The sequence below is a fragment of the Perca fluviatilis genome, chromosome 5, assembly GCF_010015445.1.
Source record: "Perca fluviatilis chromosome 5, GENO_Pfluv_1.0, whole genome shotgun sequence".
Lineage (NCBI taxonomy): Eukaryota > Metazoa > Chordata > Actinopteri > Perciformes > Percidae > Perca > Perca fluviatilis.
The window spans coordinates 42,922,942-42,947,941 of NC_053116.1; the positions used below are offsets into that span (position 1 = coordinate 42,922,942).

Here is a 25,000-nt window from a genome sequence, read left to right on the forward strand (position 1 = left end):
ACTAACAGGGTTTTAGATTTAGGAGAAGACATTTTATCTGTTAGTCCTACTGACAGAGACATACAAAGGACACCAAAAGGGTTTTAGATTTAGGGAAGACATTTTATCTGTTAGTCCCACCGTAAGCGGAGACACTAAAGGGACACTAACAGGGTTTTTAGCTTTAGGAGAAGTCATTTTATCTGGTATCCCTACCGGACGGAGACACTAAAAGGGACACTAACGGGGTTTTAGATTTAAAGAAAAAGACATTTTATCTGTTAGTCCTACTGACAGAGACACTAAAGGACACTAACAGGGTTTTAAACTTTAGGAGAAGACATTTTATCTGTTAGTCCCACTGACAGAGACACTCAAAGGGACACTAACAGGGTTTTAGATTTTAGAGAAGACATTTTATCTGTTAGTCCCACTGACGGAGACACTAAAAGGACACTAACAGGGTTTTAGCTTTAGGAGAAGACATTTTATCTGTTAGTCCCACTGACAGAGACACTAAAGGGAACTAAACAGGGTTTTAGATTTAGGAGAAGACATTTTATCTGTTAGTCCTACTGACGGAGACACTAAAGGGACACTAACAGGGTTTTAGATTTAGGACAACATTATTTTTCTGTTAGTCCTACTGACGGAGAACACTAAAGGGACACTAACAGGGTTTTAGCTTTAGGAGAAGTCATTTTATCTGTTAGTCCTACTGGACGGAGACACTAAAGGGACACTAACAGGGTTTTAGCTTTAGGAGAAGTCATTTTATCTGTTAGTCCTACCGACGGAGACACCTAAAGGGACACTAACAGGGTTTTAGATTTAGGAGAAGTACATTTTATCTTTTAGTCCTACGCACGGAGACACTAAAGGGACACTAACAGGGTTTTGGATTTAGAGAAGACATTTTATCTGTTAGTCCTACCGACGGAGACACTAAAGGGACACTAACAGGGTTTTAACTTTAGGAGAAGACATTTTATCTTTTAGTCCTACCGACGGAGACACTAAAGGGACACTAACAGGGTTTTTAGATTTAGGAGAAGAAGACATTTTATCTGTTAGTCCCACCGACGGAGACAACTAAAAGGGACACTCCAACAGGGTTTTAGATTTAGGAGAAGACATTTTATCTGTTAGTCCTACTGACGGACACACTAAAGGGACACTAACAGGGTTTTAGCTTTAGGAGAAGACATTTTATCTGTTAGTCCTACCGACGGAGACACTAAAGGGACACTAACAGGGTTTTAGCTTTAGGAGAAGACATTTTATCTGTTAGTCCTACTGACGGAGACACTAAAGGGACACTAACAGGGTTTTTAGATTTAGGAGAAGATTTTTTATCTGTTAGTCCTACTGACGGAGACACTAAAGGGACACTAACAGGGTTTTAGCTTTAGGAGAAGACATATCTGTTAGTCCCACTGGACAGGGACACACTAAAGGGACACTAACAGGGTTTTAGCTTTAGGAGAAGACATTTTATCTGTTAGTCCTACTGACGGACACACTAAAGGGACACTAACAGGGTTTTAGCTTTAGGAGAAGACATTTTATCTGTTAGTCCTACTGACGGAGACACTAAAGGGACACTAACAGGGTTTTTAGATTTAGGAGAAGACATTTTATCTGTTAGTCCTACTGACGGAGACACTAAAGGGACACTAACAGGGTTTTAGCTTTAGGAGAAGACATTTTATCTGTTAGTCCTACTGACGGAGACACTAAAGGGACACTAACAGGGTTTTAGCTTTAGGAGAAGACATTTTATCTGTTAGTCCTACTGACGGACACACTAAAGGGACACTAACAGGGTTTTAGCTTTAGGAGAAGACATTTTATCTGTTAGTCCTACTGACGGAGACACTAAAGGGACACTAACAGGGTTTTAGATTTAGGAGAAGACATTTTATCTGTTAGTCCTACCGACGGAGACACTAAAGGGACACTAACAGGGTTTTAGCTTTAGGAGAAGACATTTTATCTGTTAGTCCTACCGACGGAGACACTAAAGGGACACTAACAGGGTTTTAGCTTTAGGAGAAGACATTTTATCTGTTAGTCCTACTGACGGAGACACTAAAGGGACACTAACAGGGTTTTAGATTTAGGAGAAGACATTTTATCTGTTAGTCCTACTGACGGAGACACTAAAGGGACACTAACAGGGTTTTAGATTTAGGAGAAGACATTTTATCTGTTAGTCCTACTGACGGAGACACTAAAGGGACACTAACAGGGTTTTAGATTTAGGAGAAGTCATTTTATCTGTTAGTCCTACTGACGGAGACACTAAAGGGACACTAACAGGGTTTTAGATTTAGGAGAAGTCATTTTATCTGTTAGTCCTACTGACGGAGACACTAAAGGGACACTAACAGGGTTTTTAGATTTAGGAGAAGACATTTTATCTGTTAGTCCTACTGACGGAGACACTAAAGGGACACTAACAGGGTTTTAGCTTTAGGAGAAGTCATTTTATCTGTTAGTCCTACACACTAAAAACTCCTGGGTTATTTTGTCAACCCAGTTTCTGGGTTATTTGTGTTGGGTTAAAATTATGGGTTATTTTTTCAGAGACTAACCCATTTTCTGGGTTATAGGGCTAATATTTGACCCATTGCCTGGGTTGTTTGGGTTTCTGGGTTATTTTTCAAAGAGTAACCCATGTCCTGGGTTATAGGCTTGGCTTTCTCTCTCTCTCTCTCTACAATGTATTTTTCGGTGAGTTGTCTTGACATCGGACCAGCTTATTTTCTCCTCTAAACGACACTTTGGTTCCTGGGGCAGGGAGGCAGGTAAGCATTTTCATCTTACTGGTAGTTTGTTGCAGAAAATGTGCTTGTTTAAATCGTGCTTCTAAAATAAACTATCCTACGTTCTTTTAGCTAACTTAACTAGCTAGCTACCTAGCTTGCTTGTGAAGAGTAGCTAACTGACATTTACGTTTTTTCAAAGGAGTCGTTAATGGAGACATGTCAATGCTGTATCGTTGTTATCTATCTATCTATCTAGCGCTTTGTCTGTTTGCACATTAAAATTAACGTTATCTAAGTAAGTAAGTTATCGGTTTTCTTTTTTATTAAGATGTATCTGAGTCACTGTATGCTAACGTTACATTGGCTGGCTAGCTAGCTAGCCAGCCAATGTAGCCAGGTTAATGCTACCACAAATGTTAGCACGCTAAAACGTAGATAACATTGATTTAGCTCGGTTTAAGAAGAGGTTTATGAATAAAACGTTACTAACGATAGCTAATCCACCGACCGTTGGTAACGTACGGACATTATTATTATTGGATATTTTCTTGCTGAAAAGTGAACAGAAAAAGGAGGGAAATTTGTATTCAGCTATCACGTAGCCTATTTTGAATGCTCACGTTTCCATGTTGGATGTATTTTTAATTGTTTGTTAACGTTACTAAAAGTTATGTATTAAGTACTCTATGTAGTTCCTTTTAAATAAAAAATGCTAAAATGTAACGCTGACAAATCGCCGGTTCCGCCCGGGGCTGTGGTGTACCTCTGATTTATACACAACTCCCTGGAAGTTATCTCTGTACATTTATTTTTAAGGATGAATATACAGAAAAGAATTGTAGAGTAGATTACACTCGTTTTTAAAGGAGGGAAATTTGGGAGGGAAAATCTATTGTTTTTTTAGGTATAACCTTTTACATAAATCAGGCTTTGAATGATATATGAACTAATCCCTAATGTAAAAACCTTAACAATATAGAGAGGAAGGAAACTTGAAAGTTTGGTGTAACGTTATGTAAGTTCCATACATTACAGGTGAATAGTGTAATACATTTTAACAACATGAGACTTCTTCCTTTTTACCAACATTAAGACAATTATTTTCCTGTATCATAATTTTTCTGAAATGTTTCTCTTTAAATGCTAACAAGGCTTTATCTACTGCTAACTTTTGGGCAAATAGACAGGGTAAAATAAACATGTAATTGTGTATCTGTTTTTTTGTAATAGTCTGAAAGAAGAAAAATAGCCCTCAGCCTCAGCAGCATCAGCCTCCTCCTCAACACACACAGGAGCAGCTAGACCCTGTTGGGGAGCAGCCTCCGTTCATGCTGCTGGACCAGAGTCAGGAACAAACCTGAAAAACCTCTTCCGGGGCAGTGGACGTAGCCCTGGAATAAGGAACCTGAAATTCCCTCCTTCAACTGGTAAGAAAGAAAAGTAGTACAAATATATGTGTTCTACCTCAATGTTAAATGTTACTCAGATCATTTAAAATGTGTGTTCACAGAAGACCTCCAGGACTACCAGCGGTACCATGAGGGCAGCTGCCCCCCTTCCAAGCAGCTGGAAAATGCACAGTCCAAAGTGTCGAGGGTCAGGTCTTTTATATTTTACCTGGCAAAGGGACAGACTGTATTGTTCAGTTTGCTATTTTAAGGAACATTGATGGCATCCAAAAGTAAGTGTGACTTTCCATGTGAATTATTGTGAAGTGGTTATGACACACACCCGATGTGAACAGTGACTAACTCAAAGCCTATGTTTCTGCAGACACACAGCCCACCTCCAGTCCCCAGGCAAGACCATCACAACGGCACATTTCTACCTGAGAACCATACAGCAGTTCCTCAAATACTTTCGGGAAACCCTGCCTGCCCAGTCTCACCTGACCACTCACCTGCCCAGTCTCACCTGCCTGCCCAGTCTCACCTGCCTGCCCAGTCTCACCTGACTGCCCAGTCTCACCTGACTGCCCAGTCTCACCTGACTGCCCAGTCTCACCTGCTTGCCCAGTCTCACCTGCCTGCCCAGTCTCACCTGACTGCCCAGTCTCACCTGCCTGCCCAGTCTCACCTGACTGCCCAGTCTCACCTGCCTGCCCAGTCTCACCTGACTGCCCAGTCTCACCTGACTGCCCAGTCTCACCTGCCTGCCCAGTCTCACCTGCCTGCCCAGTCTCACCTGACTGCCCAGTCTCACCTGCCTGCCCAGTCTCACCTGCCTGCCCAGTCTCACCTGACTGCCCAGTCTCACCTGACTGCGATGGATGTGGTGAGCGTGCTGCGCCCCGTCACAAAGTGCATCACAGACACAACCAGGAACGTTGTCCTGCACCAGCTGGCAGTGAAAAGCCACAAGAAGGCCAGGATAATATCCTGCGAGGACCTGAAGCGGTGTCAGGAGGGGGCCACACTGAGGACCCCAGAGCTGCTGGGTAGTGTGCATCCCTCTTTCCAAATAGGTGAAAATAGTCCATCTCCAACAGAAGCCTGCCGCTGCATAGTGATATGTCCTTGTTTGTGTATGTTTCTCCCCCTTCGTGGGCGGAAATACTTTTTCTTCTCTCCTTTCGCTTTGCCGCCCTGGAGGAGAACCACACACGTCGCCCGCGGTACCGTTTTCGCGACTACTGCGGCTTTCACAGCACCTCACGGTCATTGCCCGGGGGATCGGGTAACCTCCGGGTTTGCGAGGTCAAAGAGGCCGCAGAGGCCCACAGGCCTGGCGATGAGGGTTTTGTGATCTCTGTAAGTATAAAAATCTCTGTGTCCTGTTGTCATCACTGCTTGTGAGTCTGTTGTTTTTGTTAATGTTTCCTCTTAAAGAGTCTGTCCATTTTCTGTGTATTGCAGATCAGGGAACACAAGACTAACAAGTCCTTTGGGGCGGCCCAAATGTTCTTAGAGACTGACGAGTTTCGATGGCTGGTTCGGTGGCTGCAGCTGCGGGTGGCCAGCAGGCCACCGAACCAGCTGGTGTTCTTCACGGCTGGGAAGGGCCCATGCTAAAACTTCTTGCACCACCTGCAGGTAGCGTGGGCGGAGATCGGCCTTAAAGGGTCCCCCAACTTCACTGACCTGAGGACCGCTGTATCTGCTCATGTAAGTTCTCCTCAGTCACTTATCTGTTCATGCTGGATTTCATTAAAACTCTGCTGGCTTAACTAACCGTAGCAATCTTTTCTCTTCTACTGTTTTAAGGTCAAGAACAACCTTCTGTCGGGCAGCAGAAGATGGTGGCCACCTTTATGTGCCACAACATGGCCACCGCTGACTGCTTCTACGCCCTCAGCCTGAACGGCCTAGCGTCAAAGAGGATGAGGGAGCATTTCCCGCGCGCCCTCACCCACACGCGCCATCACCGGAGCAACCAGAAGCCTCCTCCTCCCTCCCCCAGGAAGAGTTACCGCAAGCCTGGAGTCCTCCTCCAGTTCCAAGACAAACCCCTGTCCCCTACCAGGAGTCAGGGACCTCGGGACTGGAGGAGGAGAGGGAGTTTATGGTGAGGCTGCTAAATGTAAGTAAAACTCTAAGATATGGACTTTAAAGACTCAGGCCATTTATGTCTGTTACACCAGACCTCACTCTGTGTTTTGTGTTTGTGTTTCCTCAACAGACACCAGAGAAGGCCGAGAAGTCTCTGAACACGCCAGTGTGCTTCAGCCTAACTCGTGTGGTGGGAAATGTCTTCAGCCACACCGGAAAATAAGTTTTGTTTTTAATACTTTGCTTTTGTATGAGCTGGATTATACAGTACACCAAACGTATTATGAATAACACAACATGGATATTCCATTACTATGGGTTCTTACTGACATTTCAGGACCATTTATGACGGGTCGGGATATTGCCATCCTTGTGTAACCCAGACTAAAAGGTACACAGGCATAGATTCACAAGGGAGTGGAGGGGGGCATTTTATAGCATTTTGATAAGATGCATAGTGATATTAATCAAATACAGTAATGCACACAAAAGAAATCTATGGTTTCTATGGGAGAAAAACAAACAACATTATGTACATTAGCCATGCCCTACAGGAATTGGGATTTTGTACATTGATACATTTTGAAACCACTTCAATACATGATACATGATGTATGTTCTAATGTCCAAGTTTTACATAAATTAAATAATTTGCACATATATCTATGTGTATGTTGTCAGTCATTTAGGTTGAAATTGAGTGATGCTTGACATTGAAATCATATCAAAATATGTCAATACATTTTTATGTAATTTTGACGTCAATGTTTGATGTCATATTGATGTTAAATTGACATCAAATGCTCACTGGGAAGTGTGTGTGTTTCTTTCCTTTTTATATAGATTTTAATTTAATTTAATGCAATACAAATGTAAAAGTGCTTAAAGTGTGTAATATAATGTAAAAATGTTTTATTTTCTGAAATAAGGCATACTGGCATAGTAACCCAAGTTAGGTTATTTTTGACCCAACTCCTGGGTTAAAAGGGACCAACAATTTCTGGATTATTTCAACCCAGAAATTGGGTTGTTCTTTTGACCCAGAATTGGGTTATTTTGCAACATTTGGGTCAGGTATTTAACCCAGACGTTAGGTTATATTAACTACACTGTTGGGTTATTTTAACCCAAGATTTGGGTCAAATATTTAACCCAGAAGTTGGGTTATATTAACTACACTGTTGGGTTATTTTAACCCAAGATTTGGGTCAAATATTTAACCCAGAAGTTGGGTCAAAAATAACCCATAATGGGTTATTTTTGACCCAGGAGTTTTGAGACACTTTGGCGTTATGTAGTTGACCCGCGGTGGTGAAATGTCTGCAGTTTTTTGTGAGATATTTAGACTGCAAGCAGGCACATCTGGACAAACTAGCAGGCTTATGTGCCGGAGCTGAGCCCCGGAGAGCCCCGGCCCAATTTAACCCCTCATTATATATACATATATATATATATATATACATATATATATACATATATATATATATATATACATATATATATACATATATATATATATACATATATTATATATATATATATATATATATATATATATATATATATATACATATATATATATATGTATATATATATATACATATATATATATATACATACATATATATATATATATATGTATATATATACATATATATATATATATATGTATAAAATGTCCCGCTGGGCAGCAACTTTAAAATAAGTGAAGTGTTGTGAACGCAGCGTGCTGGGACGAATGTCCGCGTGTGCCCAATAGAAACGAGGCAGCCAGGCACGGAAGAAACCTCTCCATGGCAACGCTGCTGTAACTCACTCAGGAATGTTTCTCTGCTTGCATCAAGCCCGGCTGATGTCCCGCCCCCGAGAGCCATATACCCCACCGTGATTGGTGGGTTCGTTCAGCTCCGCACACAACACTGTAAAGTACCATACATATCAAACTCGCGGGCCGCACTAACATTAAACTTTCATATTAAGGCGGGGGCCACAAACTATCGTCCCGCGGGAGACCCCTGCTCTAGATGATGACATCATCACTCTAAGCAGCCCAATACACACTCTGTTCATTGTGGGAATGCTGTAGAACAGTAGCCTGGATACCCAATTGCACCGAACTTAGCCCCGGCCACAACATTCAAGGTCATATATAGTGGGAATGCTGTAGAACAGCATTCCCACTATATATGACCTCCTCTGGTGGTGATGCTGACGACCCACTGAGCTGTTTTCCTGCTCTCATTCCTGCCGTCTTATTATCTGCTGCTCAGTCAGCTGTAAAGCTCTTTGAACGGCACTAACCTGTGTGAAAGCTGCTTTTAGTCAGAGTGACTGATACTACAGAGGCCTGAATAATGAAAACAAAGAGGCAAAGAGAAGCAGAGAAGAGAAACTTCACTAGTTCATATTCTCACCTCTGACATCTGCGCAGACTGGATACAAGTTGTTGTCACAACCATGGTCATACCAGAGGTCATTATAATAAGGGTTCATCGCTGTGCAGGCTTTATAACTGTATCCAGCGTTTGGTCCTCCAGGGTACCATCGTCTGAACTCCGTCTCCCCGGGTTTGTAGTAACTTGGGTCTGACAGTGACCACCTCCAGCTGCCACGGGACAGTCCTATCCAGGCTCTCTGATTGAGATATAAAGAATTAGACTCTGCTTTAGCTTTTTGTTGAAGACCAGATGTTTACCTAATCTTTCCATCTCCAGGCTTGATACTATCATTCATACTATCCTTCATTCTGTTACCCTCTGTTGGAAAGCCTCTCCACGCCCCCAGCAGGTGGACGGCGTTACTGCAGTCTGATGTCGGTGGAGTGAGCGGCACTGTGCTCTGATGTCTGTCTAGAGAGGCAGCGGACTTTTTCCTTATTCCTTTTTCTTCATTCTGTCTGATTTGTGCGTTCGTGAAGAAAATGTGAGTATTGTACATGTGGAGTTTGTTGTGTGACCACATACCGGTACAATATATGTGTTAGTTTAACTGTATAGTTTAATTATTTAGATCGAAGTTATGGCAGCAGTTGTCATGTAAGCCTTATTTTCCTTTCTCCACGGCACACTCGTAAAGAGTCTAATTAGCTAATTATCGCCGTTAATATGTGATAACGCATGTTTATATCACACTTCGTGTGTGCTTTGAGTGTTTGTATGTTAAGTTAACTTCTATAATATAGTGGAGGAGGTTATTGTGAAGTGAATTTCAGTTACTGTGCTCTGTACTTTATGTGCATGTAATGACCTCGTGATTTATTCAACGCTTCATGTCTGTGGCCTATTGATAACAGTTACAGCTAATATTCGTGCACCTTAGTTTAAAGCTGCAGCCCTTTGTTCAACCACTGTTGATTCCTATACCATCCATAATTATTAGTATAGCTCATTTATCATTGATATTAGTATACTGCAGCTTAAATTGATATTCTTATTGTATTTATCTTTGTTTCTTGTAGACCACACAAACTAAAACTACAATGCAACTCAAATAAAGCTCTGTTAACCGGACCTACTTCCTCTGGAGCCTGATTCTTTGATCGGAGTCAAGTCCATATCTACCGCCTCAACCAGTTAAATCGTGGGAGGTCATATCCCTCCGTTTCACCCTCCTTTAATAACTCATTACCAGCGAGAGTTTCTGATCACTCAAACTGATTTTCCATTAGCTTCTCGAGAACATAGATCTCTGTTGTTGTAAATACTGTTTTGGGATGTTTTAGATTTGTTTTACTGCATTAGTTGTTTCTATGTTTCAATGTCTTGTTACTCTTTCTAACACATAATCTTCTTTTGTTTCATCCCTCTGCTGCAGCTCAACAGGGAAACACTGTCTGCTGAAGGTTAAACTCAAACACTTTAGACTTCTACTACATTTCAAAGATAAATATTCTACTTTTTACTGCTCTACATTTAGTTATTAGTTCCTATGGAGGGTTTCAAACCTGCTGTCAGAAAAACTTTGAGATGAAAGAGAGAAAAGTGAACTCACGTAGCTGTTGTTGGAGTAGAACATGTTGTCTAAATCTGCCGTGTTGGTCAGGATCTTCATAACCTCCATGCTGTCTACAGTGACCAGGTCTGTGTGTTTCTCTCTGCAGTATCTTTGGGCTTCAGTAAAGTTCTTCCTGTCATAAACAAAATAGTACTGAAGTCCAGCAGCTGATGAGACAGCACTCAGCCCTGTAGGGACACACACACACACACACACACACATATAGAACTGATATTTTATTCTATATTAATACACAATATTATATTTCAGTTACACCAACAGCGCCTGCTTTCAGATTATCTAAATGATATTGTAGAGATATATTGTGTTAAGAATAGAATTTCTTGTAGCCTGGGACGGCCTTGTTCTCTCCTCTTGTCTGGCATGTGTAAGATAAGACAGTTTAGCTCCTGATAAACATTTGGGACAGAATTCACACAGTATAATATCTAATAGTGACGGCCAATCTCGAGGCCAGGAGAGGAGGAGAGAACAGGAGTGATTCCAGGGCTTGCGCATATTTCGCTATCTTCACGGGGGACAGAACATCTGAGCTATGACCAACTGATTCGCGGCACAGACTCCGGCAGAAGGAGGAACCTGGAGAGAATAAAGAGAGAGGGCAGAGAATAGGACGGGACCAGATTCCCGGACAGACTGTTGGCGTCAGCACGAGAAAGAACATGTTTTAAAAGGGGTCTGGTCCTTGTTTGTCATGATGCATAAGTTGTATTCTGCTTGCAATATCATTTACTAAAGCTTTGTTAAATTTAACTGAGCGAATCCTGAGTATTATTATCTGGTCTACCAGAGAACGAACACAGAGGTAGCTTAAGAAGTGACCAAGTGGAGTCAGAAAACGCTGGCCTTTTGAGCCTGAGGAGAATCTGTTATATTTTTTTCCTTCAATTCAATATCAAAAGTTGAATGGTAGAAAAACGTCCATTAAATGAAAACTAAACTGAAGTAATGATGCTCCTCTAAACTTCATATTTCTATACCTGACTTTGGTTGATCATGTCAGCTGTTCTGTATTACATGTTATATTATTATCTCTGTAATGTTTATCTGTATTGAGGCAGATCTGAAACCATCTGACTCAACTGGACTTCACTTTGGCTCAACTTCTGTTGTTTTAACCCTTGTACCTCACTAGAGACATGTTTGTCCTTGTCATTGTTATTTATTTAATAATGTTGTCTGTGTTAATGCTGATAACATGATTTCTGGTCAGGATGTGAGTTTTTCTCCACCATTGTTCTAGCTTCTCATTTTTGTTTAACTTTTTGCTTAGCTAGAAGTGGAGAAGGCCGATGACTGTTTACGACAGTGAGAACTACGTAGCTTTCTGTCTCCTGAGATAAACTGTTGTTTAGGCTAATGTTAGGAACAGAGAGCAGAGGGCAAGGGGAGACAATGGTTTGACTGTTAATGATGTCCTCTTTTCAACTATGGCCGTTCTAAAAGATACATTTAGAGGGGGGGCTTAACAGAGCTCTTCACTATATGATGTTTTAATGTTTAGATTTTAGGTTAGAAATGCTCATTCAGTTGTACTGCGTACCTCTGAATCTGTATTTCTCTATTTTGCAAAATATAATAAATGCTCAAAGACCAGACTTTGGTTTAATTCTCAAAACAGTCTTTATTCGTTTTCATTTTATCATGAATATCACTAACCCTGCTGCTTCAAGGAAAACTTCCACCACAGTGTGTGTCTCTGTGTGTGTGTGTCTGTTTTAACCTGCTCATGTCTCTCTATGTGTGTGTCTGTGTCTGTGTGTGTCTCCATGTGTGTGTCTGTGTGTGTTTCTCAATGTGTGTGTCTCTATGTGTGTGTGTGTGTGTGTGTGTGTGTGTGTGTGTGTGTGTCTGTTTTAACCTGCTCATGTCTCTCTATGTGTGTGTCTGTGTCTGTGTGTGTCTCCATGTGTCTGTGTCTGTGTGTGTTTCTCAATGTGTGTGTCTCTATGTGTGTGTGTGTGTGTGTGTGTGTGTGTTAACCTGCTGTTCTGTTTCCACTCTGGGGATTGCTGCTGGATTCTGGAGCGCGGCAGCATCAGTCTGTTACTAAACATGATGTGTGTGTGTGTCTGTGTGTGTGTGTTAGTGTGTGTGTGTTAGTGTGTGTGTTTGTGTGTGTGTTAGTGTGTGTGTGTTAGTGTGTGTGTGTCTGTGTGTGTGTGTCTATGTCTCTCCTGGTTCTCCTTCTCCATTAACACCATGAGATCAAGGAGAGGGTTAACTTCTCCAGAGGAGACAGACACACACTAACTGCACACACACTGTACCTCAAACTATTTACACACCTACGACGCACACACACACAGACACACACACACAAGCTAACACACACACAGACACACACACACACAGACACACACAACACACACACAGACACACACACACACGGACACACACACACGCACACACACACACGCACACACAGACCAACACGCCAGCACTACACACACAGACGCACGCACAGACACACAGCTAACACACACACAGACACACGCACAGACGCACAACAACACACACACAGACGCACACACACACAGACACACACACACACGACACACGCTAACACACAGACGCACGCACAGACACGCACACACACACCGACAGGCGCATAAGCACATGTTAGAAGGCCATATGTCGGGAGCCTCCGTCGCTATAAGACTGTCTGGAAGGTGTGTTGTGTCGTTCTTCTGTGATGTTTGTTGATGGTTTGATGATGGTCATGATGATGATGATGATGTGATGTTAGCGATGATGATATGATGATGATTGTTCTGTGATGTTTGATGATGATTGGATGATGTGATGGTCATGGTGATGATGATGATGATATTGGTGATGGTGTGTGTCTGTGTGTTCTTGTGTTGATGATGTGTGGGGTGTTGATGATTTATGGTGTTGTGTGTGTGTGTTTATGTGTGTTTTTGTTATGATGTTGTGTGGTGTGTGTCTGTGTGTATTAGTGTGTGTGTGTGTGTATGTGTTTGTGTGTTTGCGTGTGTTGGTGTCTGTGGTGTGTGTGTGTTGTGTGTGTGTGTTGGGTGTGTGTTGTGTGTGTTGGTGTCTGTGTGGTATTGTGTTAGTGTTGTTGTGTGTGTTGTGTCTGTGTGTGTGTTAGTGTGTATGTGTGTGTATTGATTGTGTGTGTCTGTGTGTGTTGGTGTCTGTGTGTGTGTGTGTGATGTTGTGTGTGTTGGTTTGTGTCTGTGTGTGTTAGTGTCTGTGTGTGTGTTGTGTGTGTGTGTGTGTGTTAGAGTGTGTGTCTGTGTGTTGGTTGTGTGCGTGTGTCTGTGTGTGTGTGTGTGTTGGGGTGTGTCTGTGTGTGTTAGTGTCTGTGTGTGTGTTAGTGTGTGTGTGTGTGTGTGTTAGAGTGTGTGTCTGTGTGTGTTAGTGTGTGTGTGTGTGTGTCTGTGTGTGTTGTGTTGGAGTGTGTGTGTTGTGTGTTAGTGTCTGTGTGTGTGTCTGTGTGTGTGTGTGTTGGGGTGTGTGTGTCTGTGTGTGTAGTGTCTGTGTGTGTGTGTCTGTGTGTGTGTGTGTGTTAGAGTGTGTGTCTGTATGTGTTAGTGTCTGTGTGTGTGTGTGTGTGTGTCTGTGTGTGTGTTAGAGTGTGTGTCTGTGTGTGTGTGTGTGTGTGTGTGTTAGTGTGTGTGTATGTGTGTGTGTGTTAGAGTGTGTGTCTGTATGTGTTAGTGTCTGTGTGTGTGTTAGTGTGTGTGTGTGTGTGTGTTAGAGTGTGTGTCTGTGTGTGTGTGTTAGAGTGTGTGTCTGTATGTGTTAGTGTCTGTGTGTGTGTTAGTGTGTGTGTGTGTTAGTGTGTGTGTATGTGTGTGTGTGTTAGAGTGTGTGTCTGTATGTGTTAGTGTCTGTGTGTGTGTTAGTGTGTGTGTGTGTGTGTGTTAGAGTGTGTGTCTGTGTGTGTTAGTGTCTGTGTGTGTGTTAGTGTGTGTGTGTGTGTGTTAGAGTGTGTGTCTGTGTGTGTTAGTGTCTGTGTGTGTGTGTGTTCCAGTTTTTCACGATCGTTATGACAATGTTTTCAATACTTTTAACAACTTTCCTAAACTCTTAACACACAACAGTTAATTTCATGCTCAAAATCACACATTGTAAACTAAACTCCAACACTGATTTTCAAAATACAATAATAATACAAGTTGGATTTGAACCCTTGACCTTTGCATCGAGGCATAAACCTCCAAGTATACGTGCGCCTGCTCTACCCACTGTTCCAACCCGGCCACCATTTTGTTTCTTTTGCTGCAGAGATTCAATACAAAAAATGATTGACCCATCTCAGAGTAGCTTTATAGAATGTAGTTTATGAACAAAAGGAGACAGAGACAGAATTGTCCTGGTACTCCTCTTCCTCTCCCTCGTGAAGGCATTGTTCTTATTTTCTGTGTTCATCTACAGTATATTGATCAAATAGGTCCTCTTTTACTGGACTACCATAGGTCCTCTTTTACTGGACTACCATAGGTCCTCTTTTACTGGACTACCATAGGTCCTCTTTTACTGGACTACCATAGGTCCTCTTTTACTGGACTACCATAGGTCCTCTTTTACTGGACTACCATAGGTCCTCTTTTACTGGACTACCATAGGTCCTCTTTTACTGTTCTACCATAGGTCCTCTTTTACTGGACTACCATAGGTCCTCTTTTACTGTTCTACCATAGGTCCTCTTTTACTGGACTACCATAGGTCCTCTTTTACTGGACTACCATAGGTCCTCTTTTACTGGACTACCATAGGTCCTCTTTTACTGTTCTACCATAGGTCCTCTTTTACTGTTCTACCATAGGTCCTCTTTTACTGGACTACCATAGGTCCTCTTTTACTGTTCTACCATAGGTCCTCTTTTACTGTTCTACCATAGGTCCTCTTTTGTCTGTTTACCATAGGTCCTCTTTTACTGGACTACCATAGGTCCTCTTTTACTGGACTACCATAGGTCCTCTTTTACTGGACTACCATAGGTCCTCTTTTACTGTTCTACCATAGGTCCTCTTTTACTGGACTACCATAGGTCCTCTTTTACTGTACTACCATAGGTCCTCTTTTACTGGACTACCATAGGTCCTCTTTTACTGGACTACCATAGGTCCTCTTTTACTGTTCTACCATAGGTCCTCTTTTACTGGACTACCATAGGTCCTCTTTTACTGTTCTACCATAGGTCCTCTTTTACTGGACTACCATAGGTCCTCTTTTACTGGACTACCATAGGTCCTCTTTTACTGGACTACCATAGGTCCTCTTTTACTGGACTACCATAGGTCCTCTTTTACTGTTCTACCATAGGTCATCTTTTACTGGACTACCATAGGTCCTCTTTTACTGGACTACCATAGGTCCTCTTTACTGGACTACCATAGGTCCTCTTTTACTGGACTAACATAGGTCCTCTTTTACTGTTCTACCATAGGTCCTCTTTTACTGTACTACCATAGGTCCTCTTTTACTGTTCTACCATAGGTCCTCTTTTACTGGACTACCATAGGTCCTCTTTTACTGGACTACCATAGGTCCTCTTTTACTGTTCTACCATAGGTCCTCTTTTACTGGACTACCATAGGTCCTCTTTTACTGTTCTACCATAGGTCCTCTTTTACTGTTCTACCATAGGTCCTCTTTTACTGTTCTACCATAGGTCCTCTTTTACTGTTCTACCATAGGTCCTCTTTTACTGTTCTACCATAGGTCCTCTTTTACTGTTCTACCATAGGTCCTCTTTTACTGTTCTACCATAGGTCCTCTTTTACTGTTCTACCATAGGTCCTCTTTTACTGGACTACCATAGGTCCTCTTTTACTGTTCTACCATAGGTCCTCTTTTACTGGACTACCATAGGTCCTCTTTTACTGGACTACCATACACTCTAAGAAATAAATCCGTAAAAATAACAGAAAAAGTACTGGCAGCTCATTACCCGGACATTGTCCGTGAAAAAAAAATTTTTTTCGTTTTAATTAAAAAAAAAATTTTTTTTTTTTAAAAAAAAAATTTTGTTTGGTGTATCTACAGTAAAAAAACATAAAATTTTCTGTTATTTAATGGTGTACTTCATGTAAAAAAAAAAAAACATAACATTTTCTGTTATTTAATGGTGTACCTACAGTAAAAAAACATAACATTTTCTGTTATTTAATGGTGTACCTACAGTAAAAAAACATAACATTTTCTGTTATTTAATGGTGTACCTACAGTAAAAAAACATAACATTTTCTGTTATTTAATGGTGTACCTACAGCAGTAAAAAACATAACATTTTCTGTGAATCTTACATAAATCCCAGTAAATAACAGGAAATGTACTCGGCAGCTCATTACCGGGATTTTGTCCTGTAATTTTTAAGGTTTAACTACAGTAAATAAGGAAGACCGTTTTTGTTAATTACTTACAGCAATACAAATTTAACTTTTCTGTTAATTATTAGTGTACGATATGGTAATACATTTCTGTAAAAACATTTTAAACAAATCTATGATGGAAAAAAAGATTTTTATTAACTCATCTTTTAAAATTCCTTAAAAATATAAAAAGGACATTTAAGAAAAATTACAATGTGTAACAATAACAATCTAAGCCACTAACACTCAGTTTTCATCCAACAAAAGCAGTAGTATTGGAATTTAAATCATCCATAAAAACTGTATATACCTGTGTAAGCACACAACTGAAGAGTTAGAGTGAAGTTTACATTTTTAAGAAAAAATACAGTATAGGTCAACAAGCATCTGAAACCAACTGGCCTATCGATAACATTAACAAAGTGTATGCTGATGAACACAGCACATTGCTGTTGTACATTGACTCAATGCAGAATGCAAAGTAATAAACGGCCACTGATACAGACATTTTCACAAAGTTATATCATTGACAGTAAGTCAATTTGGAATTTAAAGTTACATTTAAGTTTACATGTTAAGTACATCAGAGGCAGTGTATGAAAATACTTTTTACAATATAACACAAGTATAGTTAATTAAACCAGAATGAAATTGAATATGCATAGAGATGCACCGAGCGCCGGGGTGACCGGAATTGGCTGATTTTCACGCGAACGGGCCACGACCTGCCAGTAAGTCTGACATATGCCGATTTCATGCCGGTCAAATTCACTTCGGGCGCCGCATGATTAACATCACGCAAGATCAGCAAACCGCCACTCAATCAGCTGTTTCTGAAATGTTATAAAGTCGTAATTATACAGAGCCGTTTCACTACTGATCTCAGGCGACGAACGGTCTCTCTCTCCTCCTGAGGCTGAACAACTGGGACATGAAACCGCACTCACGCGGTCCCGTGAAATAGGACAGCTACAGTTTATCGGAAAATAGCGTTCACCCTGACTTTGATTAATTTACTGTTTATCAGACCCCAGATGAGACAAGAAGCTAATGTTAGCTAATGCTGTGGTCCCTCTGCCGCCCCGCTCGCAAAAAAGAAAAAGAGAGACGGAGATGTCTTCCTCCGACACCGCTGTATTAACGTTACCGTTTAAAACGCTTTCCAGGTTAGTGGGGATGCATATTGGTGAAAATCAGTATTAAAAACGTAGTAATCTTCCCTCAGTGGATGTGTGTGAATGTCCCACACCAGGAGTAATTTATATAGTTCTATTATATAGTGATCCATTATCTGTTCAACACATGTTCTATTAAAGAAAAGATAGAAAATAAACATTTGTGTGTGGTGTAAAGTGGTTAGAAAATATGAAATCGGAATTGGCTAAAATCGGAATTGGCTAAAATCGGTATCAGCAGGTCAAACTCAAGGAAAAATCGGAAATCAGAATCAGCCTACTAGTTGAAAATCGGTGCATCTCTAAATATGCATTTCATTTCACCTACTCAAACCATGTGACATGTCTTTCTGTAGTTTTAGTTGCTCCAGTGCAATAAATCCATATCAGAAGAGGGCAACAGAGAGCACGTAGAGTACGTACACAGGCGTAGATGCACAGTAACAGATTTTTTCACCTTTCTGAGAATCTCGCTGAAAACTTGAACGCAGCATGTAATTACAGTGAAAAAAAAGTGAGGCCTGCTTAAATGTCCTCACTTTGCAAAATGGTCCTCATTTAAAAAAAGTGAATACCCCACTGTTGTCCTCCATAGATACACAGACACACATCCCTCTCCTTTCTCTCCATTTAAGATGCTTCTTCTGCTGTAAAACAAAAACAGAATTACTTATTACCAATTTCATAGCAATATACAGTAAACATAATAATAAAATGAACACTACACTTTTAACTGTTTATTTATCGTTTGTCAGAAATGAATTGAGTTAGAAAGAGTTATAAAAGGTAAAATAAAGTGATGCCTCAGCAACCGAAACAGCATCAGAGAGAAGCGCAGGCATTTAAAGTGATTGTTCGGAGTAATTTCACCCTAGGGTTCTTTGCACCATGACCTCGAGCCAAACACCCCCCCAGAAGCTTTTTTCACCTGGGTCGAACATTGGGAGAGTTAGCATAGAGTAGCGTTATCAGCTGAATAGCTTAGCGCAGGGGCTAATGGATCCGAAGTGTCTCTTAACATTACCCAACTAATAATGCCCGAAATGATACCAAACGTCTACACTAGTATATATAGGTTATGTACTCATAAAACGATGGATTGTAAAGTTTGTAAGTACACCAGACGTTTATGTAAGTAACACCTGCCTGCTGGCTTCTGCTCTCTGCTGCTGCTGCTGCTGTTACTACTGGGCAGTAAGAGTGCTTAGGGACATCTACAAATTACTACACCGAAAAGAGATGCAACAAAAATATGTATTAATTTAATGATTAAATAAGGTAATGTCTCCAAACTTACCTCAATTATTACTTGTCTCCTGCTAGTTATATTACAGCACTTACTTAAAAAAATAAGTTAAAGGAACACGCCGACTTATTGGGACTTTATCTTATTCACAGTAACCCCCAGAGTTAGACAAGTCGATACATACCCTTCTCATCTCCGTGCGTGCTGTAAAGCTGTCTGACGGCTCCAGCATTAGCTTAGCCTAGCACAGATCCTGCAGGTAACTGGTTCCAACTAGCCTGCTGCTCCAAATTGTGACAAAAGTGACAAAATAACTCCAACATGTTCCTATTTACATGTTGTGATTTGTAGAGTCACAGCGTGAACAAAAAACAACGTAACATGAGACACAGCCATCTTCTAACCGTAAACAAACTTGGAACTATATTTTCAGACAGGCTTGCTGCGAGCATATCACTCCGCCCAAGTACTATATTCTTCCGCCTGAGAATATAGTTCCCGGTTTGTTTACAGTTAGAAGACGGCTGTGTATCATGTTACGTTGTTTTTTGTACACGCTGTGACTCTATAAATCACAACATGTAAATAGGAACATGTTGGTGTTATTTTGTCACTTATTGGGAGCAGTAGGATTACTGGAACCATTCACCTGCCTGTTCTGTGCTGGCCTGTGCCGCTGGAGCCGTCAGACAGCATTACAGCACGCACGGAGATGAGAAGGGTATGTATCGACTTGTCTAACTCTGGGGGTTACGGTGAATAAGCTAAATTCCCAATAAGTCGGAGTGTTCCTTTAAATTAAAAAATATTTTCTTTGCATCTCTTTTCGGTGTTGTAATTTGTAGACGTCCCTACGCACTCGTCTTACAGCAGCAACAACAACAGCAGAGAGCAGAAGCCAGCAGGCAAGTGTTATTTACATAAACTTCTGGTGTACTTACAAACTTTCCAATCCATCGTTTTATGAGTACATAACCTATTTGTACTACTGTAGAAGTTTGGTATCATTTCAGGCATTATTAGTGGGGTCATTTACGAGATACAAACGTGGGTCCATTAGCCCCGCGCTAAGCTATTCAGCTGATAACGCTGCTACGCTAACTCTACCAATGTTAGACCCAGGTGAAAAAAGCTTCTGGGGGGGTGTTTGGCTCGAGGTCATGGTGCAAAGGACCCTAGGGTGAAATTACTCCGAACCATCACTGTAATAGTTACAGCTGCAAGCGTTGAATAGGCCCTTGCAGCACGTCAGAGGCCTGGGCAATTTACTCCAAATGTTGCACACGAGTGCAGAGTTTCCTCTGATTCAGAATAACTGTTGCCAATACACGCAACACTTCCTGTTTTGATTGGACGTACAGGAAGTCGGTCCTCTATAACTTGGGCATTTTTTTCAACTATCTATATTCTTTTTTTTCTTCAAGTTTTGGTGCAGATGAGACTCACACTCTAGGAGGAGTTTCTCATATAGGGATTTTGCTAGTTAATAAATACAGTGTTTAAGTTTATTTGCACTAGGGTTGGAACAGTACATGTATTTGTATTAAACGGTATGGGCGTCACGGTTCGATGCATGAATTTACACGGAGAATACCCGGTATAAATAAAACTTGCATGCAATTAATGTAATGCGAAAATACTGTTAGATACACAGGTTCTTTAGGGACACCTAATCTGTAGCCCAGCCTTAGCGCTGAAGCTCTGATTGGCTGATTGTATGCAGTCAGAGATAGCAGCACTTAGGACGAGTATAGTGAGTGGCGGCAAAGAGTTAGAGGACCCAACGGCTAGATGAGACAGAGGCCTTGTTTCTTCAGGCTAACTACCGTATATTAGCTAAAGCCAGGCAGGAAGCAGCTTTCTTCGCGGTGATAAATGGCCGGAGACGTCGTGATAACGCGTAATTTATCAGGTCATTTAGTTCGCTTCTCTGCAGAGAACAGAGATGTTGTATTTTTAGTTTTACTGTTATATATATATATATATATATATATCTTACTTTAAACACTTCAGGCTGTTGCACCTAGCTCAGGGAGAGACTGGATGACACTAAGTGGGACAGCCTGAGACATGCACTAAAAAATTGCCTTCTGTTTTTCAGTTTTGCTTTTCCTTCCATTGTACCAAACTCTTACCAAAACCGTGATGTCTGAACCGAGGTATGAACTGAAACCGTGACTTCAGTGTACCGTTACACCCCTAGTTTGCACAATAAAATAGTTTACATTCTGTATCAGTTTTACGCATTTTCCTTCATAACACAGGCGTGTGTGTAATTACCTTTAAATCTTCCACGGATTGTTGAAGTCATTAAGGTCCGACAGGAATCTAAGCAGTTTTGGGGACGCTGTACTGTTTCCCCCCCTTTCTGCTTTGTGCTCCGTTCTGGGTTTCATCCCTAGCAGGCACCTGTGGCAAAACAAAAAATGTTACTAGACATCGCAAAATAAATAATACTATAAAACGGACAGAAAATATAGCCAAAACTTACATCTGAATGAACTCCAGAGTCAGGGCTGCTCCCTTTGGATACTTTATGTTCAGCACATAATATAGGCTGAACATATAGCTCACAGCAACTAGTGGACAGCCAACGATGTTAACTGTGACTTCATCCACTGAAATCTTGTATCTTCCTTCATCTGCAAAACATAATCAATGACATACATCTTTCAATTAATTAACAAATACACAACACCTGCATATATTTTTAGAGTAGACATGCATATCCTTACCCATAACTATGATACGGGTGGTGGGCTTGGCGCTCTGCTAAGGCATCCTGTGAGAGAGGGGACAACAGAATAGGCAGAGGGGAAGATGTGATATGCCAAGCTGCATAGACATATTTGTTGGGCTAAATCAAAATTTACCAAATTAGTGAACTGATGTTTTGCTGTGGAACTTCTTCATTTATAGTAGTAATCTCATTTCACTTGCAATCTCCGAGACTGTAGAAGCAGGGACCAGATACTTTGCTTGTAAGCCAAGAAAAAAAGAGCCATGTTTTCAGTGAATTTATCCTGGGCTGACCCAGAGTCAGACTCTCCATCTTGCTGCACTGTTTGTACTTCACTATCAATGTCTGATGCATTATCCAAACCAGCAGGTGCATACTCTGTTGTTTCCCTGATATAACTTTGATCAATGTGTGTAACATCACACTGCTTGTGACATCTTGATAAATGTGATGTTAAAGAGGATATGACTTTAAAAGTCTTTGCACAGCCACTATAAGGACATGTCACCTCAAGACCCTCTTGCAAATGACACTTACGGTGAGCTACAAGACATTTTATGCTTCCACATTCTTTGCCACAAAACTCCCAAGAACACTTGAACTGCACAGATACGTTACGATTAAAAGATATCTTCCTCCCCTCATGGTGAAATCTGGACAAGTGCACATTAAAAGAATTGTAAGAGGAAAAGCTTCTTCCGCAGTCTGGAAACCCACAGGGAAAAATGCCCCTGTAAATGTTTCTATGGGTTCTACAATGTTTTACATATTCAGAAACTGAGGCATTTCTAAACTCGCAGATAACACAATTAAATATCATAGTGAGAGCAAGCAAAAAAATAGCATGGTATCCCATTAATGTACCAGTAGTAAGGTGGTGTAAAGGCTAGCAAGACTCCATGGCTTTCTTTGGTGTCTTCTGAGACGTCCAACTGCTGTTTGAAATCTGAAAACAACAAGTACAACAGTCATTTAGTACAGTCATTGTATTCAAATTGCCATAATGTCTACTATATATACTACCTCTTTTTTTAAAGTTAAGTCAAAAAGCCACACAAACCTAACAACTAAGCGCTGTGGATATGAAGGTAAATGTTGCAAAATGTGAAATGTTTAGCTGTCATTATAGTTACGTAAACATCAATGTACACTTTTTTAGTGACACACCATTCGGAAAATGGTGTACATATTTCCTGTGAGTAAACATTTCAGTAAGAGCAAATTTCTACAAGCTCCCATTTTATCAGCTCAAATGTGTGCATGCATATTGAATACAAGTGAAAATGTTTTTAATACAAGTTCTCACATTTTGCAACATATTTTCCTTCATATGTGGACAACATACAATATGAGTTAAAAGGCGATTATTACACACACACATATTTTACCGAGTTGTGCCTGCCTGCCAAGAAAAGTAACGTGACGAGTAAATATTTCTGGGGCAAAGGGGAGACACTAGCTAGTTAGGGAATAGTGAACGCGTTAGCTTCTGTAACGTCACAAACTAGCCTAGAACTCTCTCCAGAAGAACTAACTAGCCAACACCAATGTTAAAATATGCATGTAAGCCTGTAGCCTGTTCAGTCAACAAAATATCTCCAAAAATATTCTTTTTTTACTTACTCTCAAAACGTTACTAAACGTCTTTATCCTGAACTCACTCTGTCTACTTGACGCGCTATCAAAACATTAGCTAGCAGTGGCGAACACTATTTTAACGGAACAGCCTTCAAAATAAAAGCACGACACTTGGTAACTGAATTGCACTAACTATTATCTTACGTTGAGTCTCAGCTTTTATTTCAAAGGCTACAATGCTAAACCGGAAATGAGGTACTGAGAAGTGAATTTGCTTGATAATATAAATATTCTCTCTGTATAAGTGCCATATATTATATATTTGTTCTGAATTGAGTCGAAAATATTAAACATGTTATAATACTATCAATGACAACATCAGGATCGGTGCTTGGGAGACAAGAGATTAACTTTAGAATGAGTTGCTTATTATATGATAATGTGTAATGCGTCATGTAACGTTAACTGCCGCTCTGTCTTGCCTCCTCATAGCGTATTAACGTAACTGCCAAACAGAGACAAGCCAGACCCCATGTAACGTTAACGAAATGAAGGTTGGATTAGCTAGCTAGACAATTCAGTATGAACCACTAATTTCGCGCTGCAATATATTGACATTAACGTTAGCCTGTCTGACCACAACCAAACGTAACGTAAACTCACAATACCAAGAAAATAAACCTCATCATATTCTTCCAAATGTCCATGAAATAATTACCTTTTACACAAAGCGGAGCAGGAGGAGATTAACGTTAAACTTTTGCTTGTTCACACAACAGACACACACAGTGGAGCGGGGGGGAGGGTCAAAGCGAGGGAAACGTTAACGTTTCAAGTGCCGCGAAAGTCCCGCTCGGATTAAAAATACGGAAAATGTACTGTAAATAATTCATAGATGAGGACCCACAAATAATGTTGAAGCATGTTGGGCATAATGGGTGTTTATTTGACCTAACGTTACAGAAAATACCTCACACAAAGCAGCTCACATTTTTTTTTATCTCCAAATCCCAAAGTGCTGATTAATAGCACACGGTAATGCCGTTGTGAACACAGCTCACGTTAGCTAGCTAACGTCAATATTAGCTATAACGTTATTAGCATTAACCATCGAAAATTAACAATTGAATGGTACCAAAACAGACAATATAACATTTTAAAACTAATACTGCTAAGAAAACAGTCACTTGTTAATATGTTCCATAAAATTACTTACCGCTGAAATGCAGGTCAAATTCCCGCAATTATCCCGCTTTGTACAAATGGAATATGGGCCGCCAGAAACTGATTTGGCAGCAGTTTGGCAGAGATGAAGTTCCCATAATGCAATTGAAGTGTAAATTAACAGAAATACACCTGTGAATCACGAATTACGGACAATTTCTGTTAAAATATACAGTCATACAACTGTTAATATACAGATATTTCTTAGAGTGTAGGTCCTCTTTTACTGTTCTACCATAGGTCCTCTTTTACGGACTACCATAGGTCCTCTTTTACTGTTCTACCATAGGTCCTCTTTTACTGGACTACGAAAGGTCCCCTCTTTTACTGGACTACCATAGGTCCTCTTTACTGGACTACCATAGGTCCTCTTTTACTGGACTACCATAGGTCCTCTTTACTGTTCTACCATAGGTCCTCTTTTACTGTTCTACC

The 25,000-nt window shown here is 40.7% G+C and overlaps 1 protein-coding gene and 3 long non-coding RNA genes across 5 annotated transcripts in view; 2 read left to right on the top strand and 2 right to left on the bottom strand.

The window, feature by feature from the left end:
- The window catches only part of LOC120558553 (macrophage mannose receptor 1-like), a 176,535-nt gene that overhangs the window by 149,396 nt on the left and 2,139 nt on the right, over positions 1-25,000 (bottom strand). For both annotated transcript variants that reach the window (XM_039799600.1, XM_039799599.1), the window contains exons 2-3: positions 10,229-10,419; positions 8,653-8,872 (exon numbers count right to left, since the gene is read on the bottom strand). In XM_039799600.1, the coding sequence (XP_039655534.1) occupies positions 8,653-8,872; positions 10,229-10,419 (411 nt within the window). The remainder of the gene's footprint in view (positions 1-8,652; positions 8,873-10,228; positions 10,420-25,000) is intronic.
- On the top strand, positions 2,775-4,627 carry LOC120558569. The gene is made up of 4 exons (XR_005639148.1): positions 2,775-2,789; positions 3,981-4,177; positions 4,261-4,431; positions 4,524-4,627. It is a non-coding gene; the product is annotated as an uncharacterized LOC120558569 (long non-coding RNA).
- On the top strand, positions 5,426-6,052 carry LOC120558570. Its single transcript, XR_005639149.1, has 3 exons — positions 5,426-5,500; positions 5,606-5,854; positions 5,954-6,052. It is a non-coding gene; the product is annotated as an uncharacterized LOC120558570 (long non-coding RNA).
- Positions 21,398-23,602, bottom strand: LOC120558568. Its single transcript, XR_005639147.1, has 5 exons — positions 23,387-23,602; positions 22,628-22,709; positions 21,929-22,001; positions 21,515-21,665; positions 21,398-21,432 (listed from the first exon to the last, which is right to left on the bottom strand). It is a non-coding gene; the product is annotated as an uncharacterized LOC120558568 (long non-coding RNA).